Below are 19,393 nucleotides of genomic sequence, written 5' to 3'. Positions count from 1 at the left end.
GATATCCATTTGACACAACGCATTTGGCACACAAGTCCACAAGTCCCAAATTAACAATTATATTTGGACCAATAATACTACTGAGACATCTGGAAAAGACTAATGCAAAATCTCATTGGAAAGCATGTCAACAAACTTCAGGGAATTCCCACTAAGAAGAGCTCATAAAAAAAAAAATCCACTTTAGGGGTGCCTGGGTGGCTCAGTTGGTTAAGCCTCTGACTTCAGTGCAGGTCATGATCTCACAGTTTGTGGGTTTGAGCCCTGCATTGGGCTCTGTGCTGACAGCTCAGAGCCTGGAGCCTGCTTCTGATTCTGTGTCTCCCTCTCTCTCTGCTCCTCCCATGCTCATGCTCTGTCTCTCTTTCTGTCTGTCAATAACAAAATAAAACGTTAGAAAAAAAATCCACTTTAAAGAGAGAAGTAGATCTGACAAACACAGGGATTAGTAACATCAAGAATTTAAGATAATGGAACAAACTGAAAGAGGCTATGACTTTAAGATGTTTCAAAATTTAAAGAAGAAATAACAGAAGATGAGGAAAAAAGAAATTTATGAAACAGAACAAGCTAAATCTTAAAAATACTAATAATGAAAAGTAGACTCACTGAAATGAAAACTTAGTAGATGATGGGGCACCTGGGTGGCTCAGTCGGTTAAGCATCCGACTTTGGCTCAAGTCATGATTTCACTGTTGGTGAGTTCCAGCCCAGCGTTGGGCTCTGTGGTGACAGCTTGGAGCCTGGAGCCTGCTTCAGATTCTGTGTCTCCCTCTCTCTCTGCCCCTTCCCCACTCGTGCTCTGTCTCTGTCTCTCATAAATGAATAAAAAACATTAAAAAAAATTTTTTTTAACTTAGTGGATTAATAAAACAAATTATTCTGTAAAGAAGATAATTTGTAACTTGACAAGAAATGAAAAAAGTATTCAAAATATAGCACAGAGAAGTAAGAAGATCTTAAAAAACAAACAAGGACAGTTAGGCAAGATGGAATATAGAATAAGAATGATCAACAGAAGTTCCCACATGAGACTAACAGGAATTCTGGAAGTAATATAGAGAACAGAGAAGAAACACTATTGAAAATTATTCAAAGACAGAACTTTCCAGATTTCATTAAAGACATAAACAGATTGATAATGAGTATTTCATAAAATGTAAAAATAAATCTAGATACATCTGATTGAAACTACAGAACACCAAACATAAAAAGAAAAGCATAAAAGTAACCAGGAAGTAAAGACAGACCATCTACAAAAAATGAGAATTATCTGACAGCAGCCCTCTTGATAGCAAAATAGAGCCAGAAGATAATGAAAATACTATCTCCAAAGTGTTAAAATCCTATGCCTGACTAAATATCTTTCAAGGCTGGGGATGACATAAAAACATTTTTAGAAAATACCATTAACCGAAAGAAAACTACTCAAGGATATGTTAATAGATCAATAAGAAGAAAAGTGAACTCAGAAGGAAGGAAGGAAGGAAAGAAGGAAGGAAGGAAGGAAGGAAGGAAGGAAGGAAGGAAGGAAGGAAGGAAGGAGCAACACTCAAAAAGCAATGATGACACAGTGGAAAATGTGTAAATAAATCTAAATAAGGATTAACTATTACATTAGCCAACTTATGGGGAAATGGTTTCAAAAAGATGAAACTATAATGATACTATGTAATAATAGTATGAAATATAGGAGTTGATGGAGTTGAAGCTTTTATTTAAAAAAAAAATTTTTTTTAACGTTTTATTTATTTTTGAGACAGAGAGAGACAGAGCATGAATGGAGGAGGGGCAGAGAGAGAGGGAGACACAGAATCGGAAGCAGGTTCCAGGCTCTGAGCCATCAGCCCAGAGCCTGATGCGGGGCTCGAACTCACGGACCGCGAGATCGTTACCTGAGCTGAAGTCGGACGTTTAACCGACTGAGCCACCCAGGTGCCCGAGTTGAAGCTTTTCTAAGATGCTTACATTATTCAGGAGAAGAATGGAGGTAGTGATTAGTTTTAGATGTTAAGTCAAACATGCATGTTAAATATGTAAGAGTAATTATTCAAATAATACAATGTACAAATTCTTAAGCAAGAGACATGAGAATTAAAAAAAAAATCAATCAATCAAAATCAACATTAAAAAAACAGAAAAAAGAAACAAAAAAAGGCATGGAGTTTAAGAGCATAAGATACAGTGATAAAAATAAATTCAAACACATCAGTGACCACAATAAATGTAAATGGATTAAATTCACATTTTTAAAGAAGATATTATCAGATTACATTTTTAAAAAGACAGCTATAGACCATTCACAAGAAATACATCTAAATCATAATGCCATAGAAAAATAGAAACTAATGGAAATCACCAAAAAGCTGTACTAGGCAAATACTGACCAAAAAAAATATGGTATACATGATAAAAGCAAAGTAGTCTTTATAATAAAAAAATAAAGGAATACATTAGAACAAAGAGATCATTATCAAATGATAAAGGGAACAATTCATCATCAAAAACAGTTCTAAACTTATGCATTTATATTCAAAATATGCAAGCAAAATTTGACAGATTACAAGAAGAAAATTTAAATACAAAATTATAACAGGTGATTTTAACATACTTTTATCCTAAATAGACATATTTAGCAGACAAAACTATAAAGGATATAAAATTTTTGAAAAACGCAATTAACAAACCATCTCATAAAATTTTTCCAAATTGCAGCAATCCACTAATGGACTGTAAATTAAACTTGTAACCACCATTTAAAAAACAGAACTGAATAGAATTGAAAGTATCAAAATGGATCCCATATGGCAAAGATAAGCATTATTTTGTGAAACCTTTATGTTTGTGTTTTTGAATGATGATACAAAATGTACTACTTGCTGTGAGTTATAAAGTTTGAGTCTTCAAGCTAATGGATTTAAAGTCTTTGCTCCAAAATTGGAGCTTACCCTTTCCTCTCAAGCACTCGAGACCTATTCACAAAATCTGAACCGTTTACTAGGCACAAAAGAAATCTCAACCAAACCCAGAGAATCAATATCATATCCTGAATGATACTGAAAGATGTCCCATGAGAGCAATCTGACTGCTAGTTGGTTCTCTGTGGCTTCATTCAACAATCCCTAGGGTGGATGAGTAAAAGAGGCAAAGGCAGTCCAAAGATACAAACTTCCAGTTATAAAATAAATAAGTTATGGGGTGTATTGTACTGCAGAATGACCATAGTTAACAATACTGCATATTTGAAAATTGCTAAGAGAGTAGATCTTGGAAGTTCTCATCACAAGAAAAAAAATTTTATACCTGTGTTTAGTAATGAATGTTATCACCAGTTATTTTGGTGATCATTTTGTAATATACACAAATATTGAACCATCATGTTATATACCTGAAACTAATGTCATGTTTTAGGTCAATAAACCTATACCTTATACCTCAGGTATACCTTATACCTTATACCCAATAAACTTATACCTCAATAAGAAAAAAAAAAAATCCTCATTGCCTGGAACGATCTAGAACATGTCCCTGTCCCTTGCAAGTGCCAACTAACTTGGCCAGTTATTACTGTGTCTAACATATAATAACATATAACAAGTATTCAAAAATTTTTGGTAGAATGAAATACTGTTCAGAGGAAGCACTTGGGCAATCTTTAAGAAGCTGAAACCAAGCTAAGATTAACTACTTTCAGCCTGTTGAGATGTTCCACCATAGAGTTGAGTACTAGAAGAAATATACTCTCCAAAAAGGCAAAAATGTTTCGGGCCTGCACAAGTGGAGGAGTATATGGGTGTTGGGTGCACAGACCATGATGTGAATAGGCACAAGGAAGCAGGAGAGCAAACTAGCTAACCAGAAGGGGCAATTCCTCATGGTTTCATATTGCCAACCCTCTTTTGTTTTTTCAAAATATGAAATTTATTGTCAAATTGGTTTCCATACAACACCCAGTGCTCATCCCAAAAGGTGCCCGCCTCAATACCCATCACCCGCCCTCCCCTCCCTCCCACCCCCCATCAACCCTGTTTGTTCTCAGTTTTGCCAACCCTCTTTAATCATCTTATCTATCAATGGAGAGAGTGACTTTTCTAGGACCCACTCTGTTAGTTCAAAAGGGACCAAAGGGCACAGATTCTTCTCACCATGCTCTGCTGCCTTTTATTTCACTCCAGGGTTTACAGCAGTGGAGTGGGAAAACCAGCTGGGAGACAGGGATGGCCCCCAGCAGGAAGGGTCCTCTGTGTCACGCTAAAGAGTCACACTGTCAGATTTAAGGGAATGTAGAAGATAAAACAGAGAAGGGAGAAACTGAAGTACCTGCCTTTAACGTGTTGATTGCATAGGGTCAGCCCTCAAACAGTCACTTGAGAGAAGACCAAAGCATGGATAGAACAGAGGGTCTAAAAATTTCCCTAAGACAGCAAAAGAAGAAGAGCAGAGCCTGAAGCACAAAACAGGTGATTGCAATGTGCACAATAAGAGAGGTTTAAGGAGCAGTGCCATTGCTTAAGCCCGAGTGACTAACAGGACGGTGGCACCGTTAGTACAAATGGGAAAGACGGAGGAGATTCACGTGGGGATGAGGGTGGCAAGTCTGTTTCTGGATACTCTGAGTTTGAAGTGCAAGGAGAAATCCATCATGGGGAAGTCCCCCAGGCAGCTGAAAAGGCAGTCTGAAGCTTTAGAGAGAAGCCTCAGCAGCAGCCCCAGAGCAGAAGGGGCACAGAGGTGAGCTATTTCATTGTTCTCTGAGGTTGAGGGAGGCGGGGGCGGGGGGAGGACACAGTCCTCTGCAACTACTTCTGTCACGTAGAGATGCGTGAAATGCACGAACTCTCCTTGCTTTTTCCAGAATGTGATTTATCCATTTACGAAATTTCGGAGGTGAAATTTACTACCGAGCAAAACTCAAGATAGAGAAAATAGTATCCTTGCCTGGGAGCAAAGCTCATGGCGTATTCTTTTCTGGCATCGGTAAAAAGAACCCATTCCTGGAGACCACACCTGGCACTTTGCAGTAAATACCTCCTCTACCACCTCTGAACCTTGGATCGCCTGGTCCCATCGTTCGCTGCCTCCAGTACAGTCTTCCGCACCTACCCTCCTCAGGCTCCTGTCAGTTCTTACAGTTCGTTTAGAAGTCTGGTGGAAATAAGCAGTCGTACCAGGCTGACTGCACCTTGGAGGTAAAATACCGATGGCATTCCAATCGAGCATTCTCTGTGAGTAATTTTAACCCACAGTGGAAGGGACAGGCTGGCCCTGTCACCTCCTCTGCATACATCCAGCCTGAGCCAACATCACGGTCTCTGAAGATCCTTGCCTCACCCTTGCCTGGCTTTGAACGTCAGCAATCATTTCTTCTCCCTCAGAAGCTATTTGTGACCTGATGCCAAGTCCTAGGCAAATCCACTGACGTGTGCAAGAGCAGCTTTGTTTGCTTTAAATATATTTATTTCCTCATTTATGTGTATATGTGACTTATATACTTATAGGTAAGCATACACACATGTAAAATTTATAAAATATATTCCTAAGATATTTTCTATACCCTTAAGGTAAGGCTCAAACTGGAAATTTTGGGAAAAGAAACTATTATGGCAAACCTTCTGGCAAACTTAGGTCAAAGGAGGAAAAAAGGGGGTGCCTAGGTGACTGTCAGCTGAGCATCTGCCTCTTGGACTCTCGATTTCAGCTCAGGTCATTATCTCATGGTTTGTGGGATCAAGTCCGTCATCGGGCTCTGCACCGACAGCGTGGAGTTTGCTTGGGATTCTCCGTCTCTCTCTCTCTCTCTCTCTCTCTCTCTCTCTCTCTCTCTCCCCTTCTACCCTTCCGCTGCTCACATGTGTGCTCTCTCTCAAAAATAAATAAACTTGAAAAAAAAGAAAAAGTAGAAAGAAAGAAGTAAATTACTAGTAGAGGTAAAAAGACCCACAAGGAGAGGAGAAATTCCCCCAGTCACAGGGGTAAGTGTATGTGAAAGTTAAGGAGCAAGGGTTACCCATGAAGAAAGAACATTCTCAGACTCTACCCCCTCCACTGGGAAGCTCACTGTGTCCCTAGGCAAGCTGTGGTCACCACAGCTCCACGTTTCTGCCCTTCATTCACTCCCCCACCCTGTGATTCCCTGATGCCACCACCGCCTAAGTGCCAGGCACTGTTCTAGGCACAGGGACCCCACAGTGAACTACCCAGACAAATCCTCTTCCCACACAGCTCAAGTTCTGGAGGCACATTAGTGAAGGCAACAAAGAAATAAAACCCGTGGCATTTTCAGACAAGTGCTGACAACATACAAGTAATTGACCAAAATCCATAATGTGTCAGATGGGAAGACGGATCAGGATGGCCAGGGTGGAGGCAGGGGCAACTTGAATATGCAAGTGTGGAGGGGAAGGTGGCTGAGGTGAGATGTTAGCAGAGACCTCAAGGTGAGGGACTGAGTCCCAGGGGTATGGATCCCTGGAAAAAGAATGTTGGCTACCATCCCTCACTCCCAGACTCAAGGAACAGCAGGGCACCTGACTGGCTGTGAGGGGATGGTGGTGGGGAAGTAGAAATATCCACATGTCAAGTTGAACCATAAACATCTCAGTAACAGAGGCTGTGCTGCCATATTCCTAGCTGCATCCCCAGGGCCTGGTACAGAGACTGAATTAAGTGTGGGCAGATGCATGGCTGGATGGATGAGGAATGGTTTTGTGGACTTCCTTATAATGGAAGCCAACAACAAAACAGTATTTGCAGTACTGTATGCAAAGGAAATACACACACACACACACACACACACACACACACACTCATTTTCTAGATCGCTGTGCTAGAATACATTCACTCCCTAAAATAAAAAGAAAAGAAAAACCTATATTTAAACCATATTGGCAGGGCGCCTGGGTGGCTTGGTCGGTTAAGCATCCGACTTCGGCTCAGGTCATGATCTCATGGTCCATGAGTTCAAGCCCCGCGTCAGGCTCTGTGCTGACAGCTCAGAGCCTGGAGCCTGTTTCAGATTCTGTGTCTCCCTCTCTCTCTGCCCCTCCCCTGTTCATGCTCTGTCTCTCTCTATCTCAAAAATCAATAAACATTAAAAAATAATAATAATAAACCATATTGGCTGAATAATAGCTATAGGGGGCATACGCCTATTATCTGTTTACACAGGTTTAGTAGATAACCATAACATATTTTCCAGCTCATTGGAAAAGAAGACTCAAGAAAAAAGCTACTGCTTAATTTTGTATTCTAGTAATAATATACTCCATTTGGGCCCATAAGAGGAATTAATGGCCAGCTCATCTGAATGAAAATTATATAAAAAAAAAAAAAAATAGCTTTAGACCACGGTTCACCAAGCCTTTTCTGTAGCGGGCCAGACAGCAAATATTTCAGGCTTTGCAAACAACATACTGTCTTTGTCACAGTCTTCCCTGCTTTGTTGGGTTTATTTTTGTGTGGTTGTTGTTGTTTTATAAGGCTATGAAAAACGTAAAAACCATTCTTGGTTTCTGGGCCATACTAATAAACCATAGTTCACCAAATGGGACACCTGGAGTCCCCAAACCCCCAACAGTTAAACCCAAGAAAGAAATCCCCATACATTTTGGGATTACCTCTTTCAGTCTCTCCAGCTCATTTTGGAGGGCCTGCTTGGATATTTCCACTTCAATCATCTGCTGTCGGAGACTTTCGTTTTCATCTTCAGCTTTAGCACGCTTTTCCTCCACGGTTTCAAGTTCGTGGTGCAATCTAACAGATACATCTTTGGCTACCTGTATCAACCAACAGAGATAGTCATCAAAACGGGAAGCTTTCTGCGTGCTAAAGGCACATTAGAACAACTTTTGAGGCAGAATCATTAAGTGATATGATATCACAGTAAAGGGCAAAGACCCTGGAAATATTAACAAGCCTCTCTTTAAAAGAGGAGGTATAGGGGCGCCTGGGTGGCGCAGTCGGTTAAGCGTCCGACTTCAGCCAGGTCGCGATCTCGCGGTCCGTGAGTTCGAGCCCCGCGTCAGGCTCTGGGCTGATGGCTCAGAGCCTGGAGCCTGTTTCCGATTCTGTGTCTCCCTCTCTCTCTGCCCCTCGCCCGTTCATGCTCTGTCTCTCTCTGTCCCAAAAATAAATAAACGTGAAAAAAAAAATTAAAAAAAATAATAAAAGAGGAGGTATTAGTTTCAAACATGAAATCCACATTATGAGCAAGGATACAACCTTTTTATCTGGATTAAAAGGCTACTGTGAATAGCCCTACCTCCTTACAGAGTATCACCAAGAATGCCAGTTCTGCCCAGGCACACATGCTTTAATGATAAATTAGAAATAATGGTAACAATAACAATAATCAACCAACCAACCAATCAATCAATAGTTCTGTTCCTTAAGATAATACTAAACCCACCTGCTTTAAAAAAAAAAATCGAAATAATCCTGTAAAATGATACGGTCAGGTTTTAAATTGTCTACAGTAGTAAAATATCTGAATGTTAAAAGCAGTTAAACATTTTCAACCTTCTAAAAGGAAACAAGGAAAGATTTTGCAAAAGAAATATAAATCACCCTTACATCCCACTGAATGACATTTTGCTAGGGGTTTATAGATTTGATACAATTACAAAGATTCTTTTCCTGTTATCATAATGAAAGGCGAAATGAGATTTCATAAGTGCTCCCATAATGAGGAGGACATTATGCATTATTCACCTCTTGATAAATGATTTGATAATCACGGCACAGGAGAAGCCACGCTACCCATGGAGAGAGCAAATGGTAGAAAGTCTGGAATTTCTTCACCTCATTCCCACTTCTGCCAGTGCTTCTCAAAAACACCTTAGACAATTAGCTTTAGACGATTAGTTATGATCCTCTCTCTCCTTCGGTTAAATCAAACCTCTACACCTGGGTTATGGTCATTTCAGGTTTCTGCATTCTAGAAACTTAAGTAACAGTAAAAAGGTTAAGTGATTATAGTCAACCTTTATGAGTGGCCTTTGACCATCACTGAATTGATAATCAATAGATTTTTTAAATATTCCAAATTTTAAGAAGGCGTTTCCGTAGAATTCTACACAACTGTCAGGCTAAGTGGCGGATATCAATTCTTTCATTTTTTTTTTTAATTGTAGATCCCTTACTACGACTTCTTTCCCTTCTGTCAAAGCCATAGGACTACACATACCCTATAAGCCATCAGGGGAAGGAAGAATGTTTATGCTGGAATCTGTTGAGAGAGCAACACCACCGGAACATCAGGACCCTGTGTGAGTGGGGCCGAGGGCTGCAGTCTCAGATCTGTGATCGCGCCCCTCCCCTACCCCTGCAGCCCCTTCTGGGAATAAGCCGCCCTTCAACCCTGATCAGCTCACTCACCTTTAAATCCTGCTCCAGACTCCGGATGAGCTCGCCATCCACCTGACCAGTCTCAGCCACTTTCAGACTCTTCTGCTCTGCTTTCCTGAGGCGGTACTGCAGGATTCGGCAGTTTTTATTAGCACGGTCCAGCTCTCGCCGAAGCTCCTGCAGCTGGTAAACATCCTCCTCTAGGTAACTGTCTCTCATCTCTTCCATCTCAGCACGGAGTTCGTCCAATTCATCCTACACAAGCCAGATGGAGTTGACTCATAAGCCACCAGAAAAAGGATGGTGTCTCCTGTGTCCCCCTGCTCAGCAATACTAAATATTAACCACCTGTACACTCACCCACCGGCTTATGGCCACACCTGTGTGACAGGACCTCTGGAAATGGTCACACAAGACAATATCCTCAGATGTCTATTCAAATCTCATGGATCCAGAAGCTAAAAACCAGGATGGACTATTCACTGCAGCCTGCCAGCCTTATTCCCCTCCTCATATTTTCTTACATAATCAGAATCATAAATGAAATCGGCTCTGCAGATAACTAAACCTTTAGATTCACACCAAACATTGACCTAAACTTGTATCTCTAAGACACAATCTAGATGTCAAGAGGAGTTGGACAGAGCCCTCCTTCAAAGGACATAAACTTTAGTGGGGTTGTAAAACGGAAATGCCCTGGAATTATAACATTCCTGCAAATGTCTCTAAAAACTCTGTACCACCATACAAATCTCAGCACTGACTACGTGACTCAATTTCAAAGGTACAACCTTTTGCATGATGTCAAATACACACTGGGGTGGCGTTTTTCATCCACCTGGGCTTTATTTCCTATCTCCACTTGATTCTGGCACCAGCATGAAGACGCCAGGAGGTTCAGGACCTTCAGCATGAAGGTTCAGGAGAAACCCAGGAGTGGTTTCTGGCCCTCCTCTTTCCCTCCCATTCCACAGTCATTCCAGTGCTCTCAGTCCAACACAGCCACAAACCTGCAGGGCGCTCTCTTACCTGTGATGGCTGCACACCACTGTTATTCCCTGCCTTCATCCCTCCCAAGGGAGCAGCTGCACACATAGACAAGTTGTGCGGGGCTCCCTGCCTCCCCTTTAGCCCATTCTCCACCCGGAGTTATCCTCTACTATGGAACTCAGACCATACCCTTCAAAGCCTCCAGGGGGATTCCCGCTGCGCTGAGAAATGTCCTCCCCAAGGCCTCTGAGCTGCCTCCTTCTTCCCTGCCACACTGCTGGTCTCATAGGGCCAGGACTCCTGGCCCTCTCTGTTCCTCCCCAGCTTTTACAGAGCTCACTATCACATAAGCCAGAAGGTACACACAAAGTGCCTTCCCTGACCACCCATCCCCACCAGGTCTCTAATCCCTTGCCTTCTCTATTTTCTCTCCATCCCTTACCACCACTGGCTAAAAGTTATTTGTGCTTCTTCCTATTCCTGTCTGTCGCCCATACTGAAATGTAAGCTCTGGGAGGGCAGACCCCTTGTGTGTCTGTTCCTCTGCATTCACAGCGCCCAGAGTAGTGTGAGCCACGCAGCAAGTCTTCGATAAGTATTTGTGGGAAGAACACACATAAACATCGGTCAATACCTACAAAGACCAAATCGTAAAGATGACCAAAATCTAACTTAAATGCACCCTTGCGTCGTTCCAGTCTTGTAACTGAATCACGAAAAATTTTTCCCAGACCCACAGATGTAGCTGCAATATGCGAGACAGAAATTCTATTGAAATATTACAAAAGATTTTAACGAGGAGTAATTTGGAGGGTGGGAGATTAAGAAAAACATTCTAGGAATTTTCTTGATTAGTTTGGTAACTGATGGTTTAAATGCCTCCAGACTAGGATACACTCAGTCTTTCCCATTTGTTTTGTTCAATTAACCCTGAGGGTCAAGGAAAAAAACTCTCCGTGACACAGACACCTTAAGTTGTCAGGTCTTGGCCTGCTATTCAGTTTGTTTCTGGATTCTCTCTACCCTCGCTAATCCTGCGTTTGTTCTTAAAAGCAGAGATTTACTTATAATAAAGAACAAGAGTTTCCCAACATCAAAGCCTCAGGTAGACAAGAAATTGACCAGAAGGGAATCTCCTGAAGAGTAATTTATCCTGGGAAAGATTAAGTGTAAGTGTAACAAATAAATTGGGAATCTGTATGGAAAAACACAAATTGGCACAGACAGGGTAAAGACAGCTGTCCAGGCAACCTCGATCATACGAAGCCGTCTACTGGAAGGAGCACAGGTGTGGTATCTCATACCCGCAAACCTCAGTCTGTAGATTCTCCCTAATCTGCCCACACTACCCTAACTAAGACAATGACTTACTCAACTGACTATGACTCCAAATGGAGCTTGTCTGAATGGGCTACCAAGAAGAACGGATGTTAAAGAAGAAAGCTTTGCCACTTCCCAGTGGTCACATGAATAAAATGTCTTTTCTTCTCTGCTTCTGAGTGTTCTTACAAAATTTCTATAGCAGCAGTCACAACCCCACTAAAAACATAGGATGCTCTAGTGTGCCTTAAAAAAGGTAAATATTAACACTGAAAATGTTGTGAAGTATAAGCAAGTTTTTTTTTTTTAATGTTCTTTTTTCCTTCATGGAGATCTCTTCCTGTAAGTCTCGTTCCTCATCAGAAAATTTGCTGGGACTAGGAGCTCATGGACCAAGCACGGAAGCCAGTCAGTTGATCTACATATATGAACGGGATGGACAGGCTGGGCTCCTCGGGGAACTGGAGAACACAGGTCTTTCGGGAAGGTGCTTGCCAACCTCTAGCAAAGAAGAAGTTGGCAGACTGACGCCCAATCCCTACGCTGAGGCTGTGATGCCGCTGTGTGGGAGCCTTGCCCTTGACCCGACCCATGCTAGGGGAGACCAACTGCAGACTGCAAGCTTATTTAAAACAGGCCTTATGGATGTCAATCTTCTAGTAAAGATTAGGTGACTGGTCCTGAATCTTCAAAATCAAGGTCAAGTTTTCCTCAGGTTTCACCATGTATATGATAAATCTGACTTTCAGAAAGAGCCTATTCTCCACACTTGTGTCTGAGTACAGTTAAAAGGAAATTGTTTCATTGGGTAACTAGTAAAAAAACAGTTCAATATAAGCAATAATCACAACATGTATATGCATGCATACAAATATTCAGTAACTGTGGCCATTCTGTTCATGGAAGGAAGTGTCTGTGATCATGTTTCCTTCTAGAAAGCTTATCTATAAAAGCCAAAGTCATTAATGCCTGGAATTACCTGTTACTCAAACGAAAGTGTTTAAAGTGTGATACAGCCATAAGAAAACATAAGATACAACTTCCAGGGATAAAAATGTTCTCTAGTTTTCAAATTTTGTACCGGGGGGGACCCTCATCGACCCTAATATCAAATGCTGGATGTCATATAGATGTGTAAACAACCACTACAAGCTAAAACAAACAAACAAACAAACAAACAAACAAACAGTATTTAGGGGCTAGATGAACCCACACCTCCAAATCATTCATTACTCCAGATGTAAACAGCTAACATTTTTTGGCATAAATAATCACCAACATTAGTTGCACTGAAAAGAAAATTAGGGAGAGACTGTAATTGCTTTTATAACTCATTGTTATAAAATCATTGCTTTTATAACTCATATGTTATCTAAATAAATATTTGTAGAACATAAGACATCCTTTTTTCAGTATTTTCCCTTCATTACTAAACCTGCCAGGAACATATTACCCCATTTCATAGACAAGGAGAGAAAACTCATGCTGGTAAATCTGTCCAAAGCCTCATAGCTAACAAATAGAAGCTAGACTGCAAGCCCACATGCTCTTTCCAGTAAATACTATGAATTATTTGCAACAACCGGGACAAATGGAACAATAATACACTTTAAGTCATACTTTAAAACCCCTGCCATACATGTGAAATAATAAAGCAAGCTAACATTTTTAGATCTTGACAATTGTCAATGTGTGAGTATATCCATTATCTCAATTGGTCCTCAAAAAAAAAAAAAAAAAGAAAAGAAAAAAACACTGCAATGTGCAGCAAAGATATTAATACTCCCATTTTAAAAATGAGGAAATTGAGGTTCTAAACATTTAAATGGCTTTTCAACACTAGTCTATTGCAGAGATGGGACCAAGGCCAGTGTTTCAACTCTTTTCATAGCGCCTTGAAAAAAAAGCAGTTTTCAGGTTCAGTGAAAAGAAGTTACAAGAAAAGCAAATTATAAACCGTGTAAGCTGGCAGCAGACATTTGAAAAGCAAAAACTGTGATTATTCAGATTAGGGTCATGATGGATAGTGATTTTCAAGCTACCATTACATTAATTTTCTGACAGCATGCCCTAATTTAGAATACATTGTATTACAGAACCTTAAAAATGTCTGCCATTTAACTGTTTAAGAAAACCAAATCAAGCAGAACATATAATGTTTCTGGCAAATATAATTTAGACAGAGTAAGTAAAAGTAGAAAATTGCTGTTGTTTTTTTATACACAGAAACTAAGAAAAAACTTGCCCTTAATCAAGTTTTATATTGAATTAACATCAGGTCTGTTGCATACCTCACTAAAAAGCTAATTTAGTTTTAATTAAATCTATTTTTCAAATTTCATATATAAAATGGAATCTTGAAGTCATGCAAAACTCCCCAACTACTCCCCTTTGCCTGCAGATAACAGATCGAGCCTTATTATATACATCAAATTAGAGAAATAATGAGGCACCATGTGCGCACTAGAGTAAACCAAGATTAAATGACACACATTTCAATGAAAACAGTTTTACCCACAAATAAAAACTAAAAACACAGTGGATACTGAATGCACCGTATCTGAACTTAAGGGATGCAAACTCTTGATCATACTGATAGTTTTATTCAAATAATAGCCTCCTTTAAGCAACCCGAAATCAATAACTAGTTCTACATTAATATTTTAATAACGTTTCTTTAAACAGACCCAATTTGGAGAGGGGGAGCAGTCGTCTGGCTACTGTTGAAATAATTCCATCTTCTGGGAGTTACAGACAGAAACTATTGTCTGTTGTAATATACAAATAATCCACCTCATTTCCCTCTGGACAATGAAAATGTTCTCTGCACAGTCCCAGCTGTAGCTAAGAAGGCACAGGGGCCGCTACCATTGTTTACCAAGTGACAGTTCACCCAGCAGCTGATGGGCTCTGTTTGTCCTGGTCTACATTATCTTGCCACCTAAGATTATTACAGCCGCTCTTTTGCAGGCTGAATAAAGAATGGGCGTGGAAAGGGGGATGTCAGGAAAGAATAGGAACACTGTCCACTTTAACCCTTCCAAAAGAAAGGGAGAGGAGGAGCTCAACACTTTAGCTGTTCAGAACTGTATTATTCTTGCCTGTGAGTGTGTCTCCCTTCTGGGCCATGCTGAGCACCTGGAATCCAAGCAGCCCATTTTAACAAAACCATTTCAGAGCTTGAAACTCAAAAGACTACTTCTGGTAAGAAACAGGCTGGTAAGGCTGGATCAGGAGTGATACACTGCAACCTATAAAATAAAAAATGACCTTACCAATCATCTCCTTTAGGGAATCACTCCTTTCAAAGGATCGGATGTTGCTTGCCCTGGTAGCTAGCAGTGACTTTTGTTTTAACCAGAAATAATTCTTCAGGAATAACAGAGAAAGCAGAGCGAAAATAAGCAACCCTTCCCCCCAGCCCCACCTGCATCCATCCTGCAGGGCACTGGCACTTTTGGAGAATACTATTTGGGCACATGCGGAGGGGACATTGTGAGCTCATCACCAGTAATTCCAAAAGCATTTTGGGGGGCACCTGGGTGGCTCAGTTGGTTAAGTGTCCAACTCTGGCTCAGGTCCTGATCTCACAGTTCCTGGGTTCAAGTCCTGCCTCCGGCTCTGTGCTGACAGCTCAGAGCCTAGAGCCTGTTTCAGATTCCGTGTCTCCCTTTCTCTCTGCCCCTCCCCCACTCGCAGTCTGTCTCTGTCTCTCTCTCTCTCTCAAAAATAGATAAACTTTTAAAAAATTTAAAAAAAAAAAAAAGAAAAACATTTTCAAAATAGGTCAATAAATTCAACTGATTAAATTCTCCTGAAAACCCTGTGGAAACAGAGAACATAATTAGTATGTTCACAATGAGCACTAAGGCTGGTCCGATTAATCTCAGAGCACTTGGGCAAAACACGGCAGTGGCAGGCAGGTGGGCAGGCAGAAACACACCAGCCGCGTTTTGTGGATGCTCTCAGCACCGAGAAACATGCCTGGGTTCAGTTTGAAAAAGGAGCAAAGGCCTTTGGACAACCGAATTCAACTGCTCACCTGAATTTCTGAAGACTTCCAAATATATCTAAGTTCATCGGGAGTAAAGGGACAAGACTGCTTTCCTGCCTGTGTTTTCACGCAAAAAGCCAGCCACCTGGATTGAGTAGTTGTGCATTTTTCATTTAGTCAACTTGGTGCCCTCTGATGAAGAAGAGATAGCAGGGCCAGGGACGCCCCAAGCAGCTCCACGCTGCGCAACCGAAGGTATGTACTTCTCTGTTGACATCTATTTTAAAAAATACAGCAGAGTGGCTAAAAACCAAGAGAATTCCACTTGAAGGTCTCCATCAGTAAGACATCCGCCTATGGTTTCGCAGGCCTGATGATTCTGCTTGATTACCCTTTGGTCATGCTAGCTCAGGAAGCGTGACAGTCTTGTGCAGTAATGGTGACAGAACTGACTTGGGAAAGAATGTGGCACTTATCATGGTCACAGTCCTCCAGGATATACAAACGTAAAGTGCCCAGGCCAAGTCTCTTCTTGGTAGGTAACATTTGAATAGAAGAATGCTCTATCTAATCACAAGAGCTCTGTACCACGTTCTCTAAGAAAGCAGATCAAGGATGCACATTGATCTACTGTGAGAAAAGAAGCAACCAAAGCAACCAAAGGTAAGTTTCAATTTAGAAACTTGTCAAGGCAAGCCTCCTGCCTCTGACTCCTGAGGTCACTTGTGCTCACAGCCCCACTGTGCACAAGTGGGTGCGCTCACTGACCTCTAGAGAAGTCTGCCAGGATTGCTGTGTTTTCTCCCAAATTGAACTACTGTAACTTAGCTTCTAGGTAACGAAACATGTAACTCACACGTATATTTGTGAGCATACTTCTGGTTTCCCAGCCTCTTTCAGAGCTCCTCTACCTCCTGCTCTCTCCTGCTGACAGGGGAAAGGCTGGGAGATGCACTCAGGCAGAGTAAACGGTTGGCCGTGACACTTTCTCCACAGGAAACAGCAACTGAACATTTCCCACAAATTAAACACTGTCAGTGGGATTTATATGACCATCTGTACACTGGCTAGTGGAGAGGGGTTCATTATGGCCCTTTCGCCTAAAATGAAAAGAGGCCCCCTAGGAAAGCTAAACATTGGGAACATTTCAAGCTAATAAAACAACTCAAAAGCAAGCAGTATACGCTGAGAAAAGCAGGCTTGCTGGGAACAGGGATGCAGCCTGGTGCAGTGAAAACAGCAAAGGCTCCGGGGGCGGGTAAAATACAAGCTGTACCTCCTAGCTGGATGGCCTTGGGCTGGTCATTTAAGTTTTCCGGGTTCTCAGCATCCTTGTCTGTGAAACTGGGGTTATGACAAATATAACAACAATTATACCCTAGGTTGTTGTGAAGAATCACTGAAATATCAAATATACCACATCAGACTCCAGGGTCAGACACCTATTTCATTCACAGAGGCTCTACCCACGTGAAAAGATAAAGCAAATAAACAGTCACCTCAGAATGAACTCTGAAATGACTGTTGCCTACCTGAAGATCAAAGATGCGATGAGAAACATGTTTTACGAAACCCTCAATTTTCTGTCGCTTAGCAGGTCGTGATTTGGATAAACACCATTTAGTCAGAAACACTGGGGGTCTGGGATCATGCTGAGGGCTGGAGCTATAACCGGACAAGGTAATCTTTCTGGCCCTTAGGGAGTTTACATTTGCTGAAGATTTACAAAAGCGGCGATTTCAAAATGGAGTCACATATGCTATCACTGCCCTTTCTCTTCAGCACCTTTGAAAACCGTTCTGTTGTCTATTACGTAAGAGTGGGTGACACAGGCAAATGTACTACTTGAAACATCTTACTCCCAACTCCCAATCTGGTCTCACCTCTCCTCTGCCTCACTGCCACATCTTTGCAGACAAAACAACGACTGGGCTCATTTGGGGAGAGCAGCTCCTGATAAGAAGTTTAGGTTCAGAATACTATTCTGTCAGCAGTCTGAACTTCACACTTAACCACCTTAAAAGGCCATGCCCTTGGTCCCAGTGGCCAAAGCCTGGGCCTCATCTGGATACATTCAGTGTTTGCTGAGAAAAAGTACAAGTCACATCACCCAGATGAAGGAGGGACATCCACTGGTTTCGGAGATATATGTTATCATCTTAACAGAAACGTGAAAAGATTGGTACCGCTGTAGTTATTCACTAACTTGAGCACTACAATAAATTAAAACAGTTGCCCCCCCGTACTACCCCCCTTATTTTCTCTCAAGTCACTTCAACTGTCTTGAACCCCCTTCCCCCAACACTGTAAGTCCTCTGTTCTGCAGGACCAACCTGACCTCCTCTTGGGAGAAAAGATGGAAGTCAGATCGAGTGCCCCAAAGCTAACGAGACCAAAAGGCCATTGCTAGCTAGCAGGCCCTTAGGAAAAATCCTCAGAGGTAGGGGGGCAGAGGTTTGCAATTCCCTCAAAAGTGCTGGAGTGCTGGGGGAAATCAAGGGGTCTCTCCTGACACAAAACACCAGCTTGTGGACGCCTACAAAGGACAGGCAGGCCAAACCTGCCAACTCCTTGTCCCTCAACACAGGCCACCCTCATGGGGCCCCTGAACTAAAGGTGTATCACCGAAACACTGGGAGCACCCCCCTCCGAGAAAATAGAGGGGTCTCACGTTCTGTAAACGCAGGAAAAGCATCTGGCACATCCGCAGCCTGACCCACTGCAGGCTCCAGAACCTACACGCACCAGCCCTAGGCCGGGACCAGAGCTCCTTGGCTAGGGGTAGCCAGATCCCACAGGTGAGGGTGTGCATGTTTTGGCCCCACGGAGGGTCGGCTGTGTATCCAAAATGTGATTCTGGCCACCTCTCTCCCGGCACATCAACAGAGGCAAAGACGTCAGCAGGAAGAAGCAAGACTTCAAGAAACAAGAAAAGCTAAGTGGGGTGGGAACCCGCCCGGACCCACAGGTCTTGCTGCTCCTTCCAGAAGTTTTAGCTTAAGTTCCCAACGCCCAGTGTGTGCGGGGGCGGGAAAGTGAAGGGCAGAAGAGAGAACGGGCTGGTCAGGACCGGGCAGGCAGGGCTCGCGGGTCCCCGCCCGCACCCAGACCTTTCGGGGTGGCCTCCGGGACACCCGCGGCGGAGCCGGCTGCTCACCTTGAGATAGTCGTTCTCCGAGCGCAGCTCCTCGATCTCCCGCAGCAGCTCCTCCTCCACCGCGGCCGCCGGGATCAGTCGGGTCTGCTCGCCAAGACCGGGGTCCTTGGGGATCCCGGGGACCGTTCGCTCGAACGGCGCGCGTCCCCCGGCATCCTCCGCCACACCAGTTCCCAGGGACCCCGCGGGGACCCCGCCCGGGCTGCTCCGACCCCCGAGGCAGGCGCCGGCGGCGGGAGGCGCGGCAAGGAGCGCGGGGGGCTCGGGGCTGCCGGGCGGCGCCCCCCGAGCCGCGGGGCTCGTCGTAGCGGCTCCTCGCAGCGGTTCCCGGTCGCTGGAGCCCGTGCCAGACTCGGCGTCGCTGCTGGCGGCGGGGAGCAGGCGCTGCTCGTCGGACAGGGGTTCGGAGGGGCAGTCGGAGAGGTCGGAGCTGCTGTCCGTGTGGCTGATGCGCGAGCCTGGAGCCGGGGAGCCGGCCGCGGAGGTCACGGCGAGGATCACGGCGGGGATCGGGGCGGCGGGGACCGGCGGCCCGGCGGCACGGGCGGGGGGCGCCCCGGAGCCGCGTTTGGCTTTGCGGCCCTTGG

General features: G+C 43.2%; 2 protein-coding genes across 13 annotated transcripts in view; both read right to left on the bottom strand.

Moving 5' to 3' along the window:
• Positions 1-19,387, bottom strand: part of MTCL1 (microtubule crosslinking factor 1) — a 130,194-nt gene extending 110,807 nt beyond the window's left edge. For all 12 annotated transcript variants that reach the window (XR_005791743.1, XM_040479381.1, XM_040479387.1 and 9 more), the window contains exons 1-3: positions 18,807-19,387; positions 9,376-9,600; positions 7,617-7,775 (exon numbers count right to left, since the gene is read on the bottom strand). Coding sequence is in view for 11 of the 12 variants with exons in the window: in XM_040479381.1 (XP_040335315.1) it covers positions 7,617-7,775; positions 9,376-9,573 (357 nt within the window). In the remaining variant the exon portion in view is untranslated. The remainder of the gene's footprint in view (positions 1-7,616; positions 7,776-9,375; positions 9,601-18,806) is intronic.
• The window catches only part of LOC121032735 (microtubule cross-linking factor 1-like), a 2,221-nt gene continuing 1,227 nt past the window's right edge, over positions 18,400-19,393 (bottom strand). The window contains exons 2-3 of the mRNA XM_040478499.1: positions 18,760-19,388; positions 18,400-18,424 (exon numbers count right to left, since the gene is read on the bottom strand). Coding sequence (XP_040334433.1) covers positions 18,400-18,424; positions 18,760-19,388 — 654 coding nt within the window. The remainder of the gene's footprint in view (positions 18,425-18,759; positions 19,389-19,393) is intronic.

Source organism: Herpailurus yagouaroundi, unplaced genomic scaffold (assembly GCF_014898765.1).
Source record: "Herpailurus yagouaroundi ecotype Mexico unplaced genomic scaffold, PumYag 142, whole genome shotgun sequence".
Classification (NCBI taxonomy): Eukaryota; Metazoa; Chordata; class Mammalia; order Carnivora; family Felidae; genus Herpailurus; species Herpailurus yagouaroundi.
Note: the sequence above shows the minus strand (reverse complement) of the source record. Positions and strands in the feature narration are given on the sequence as shown.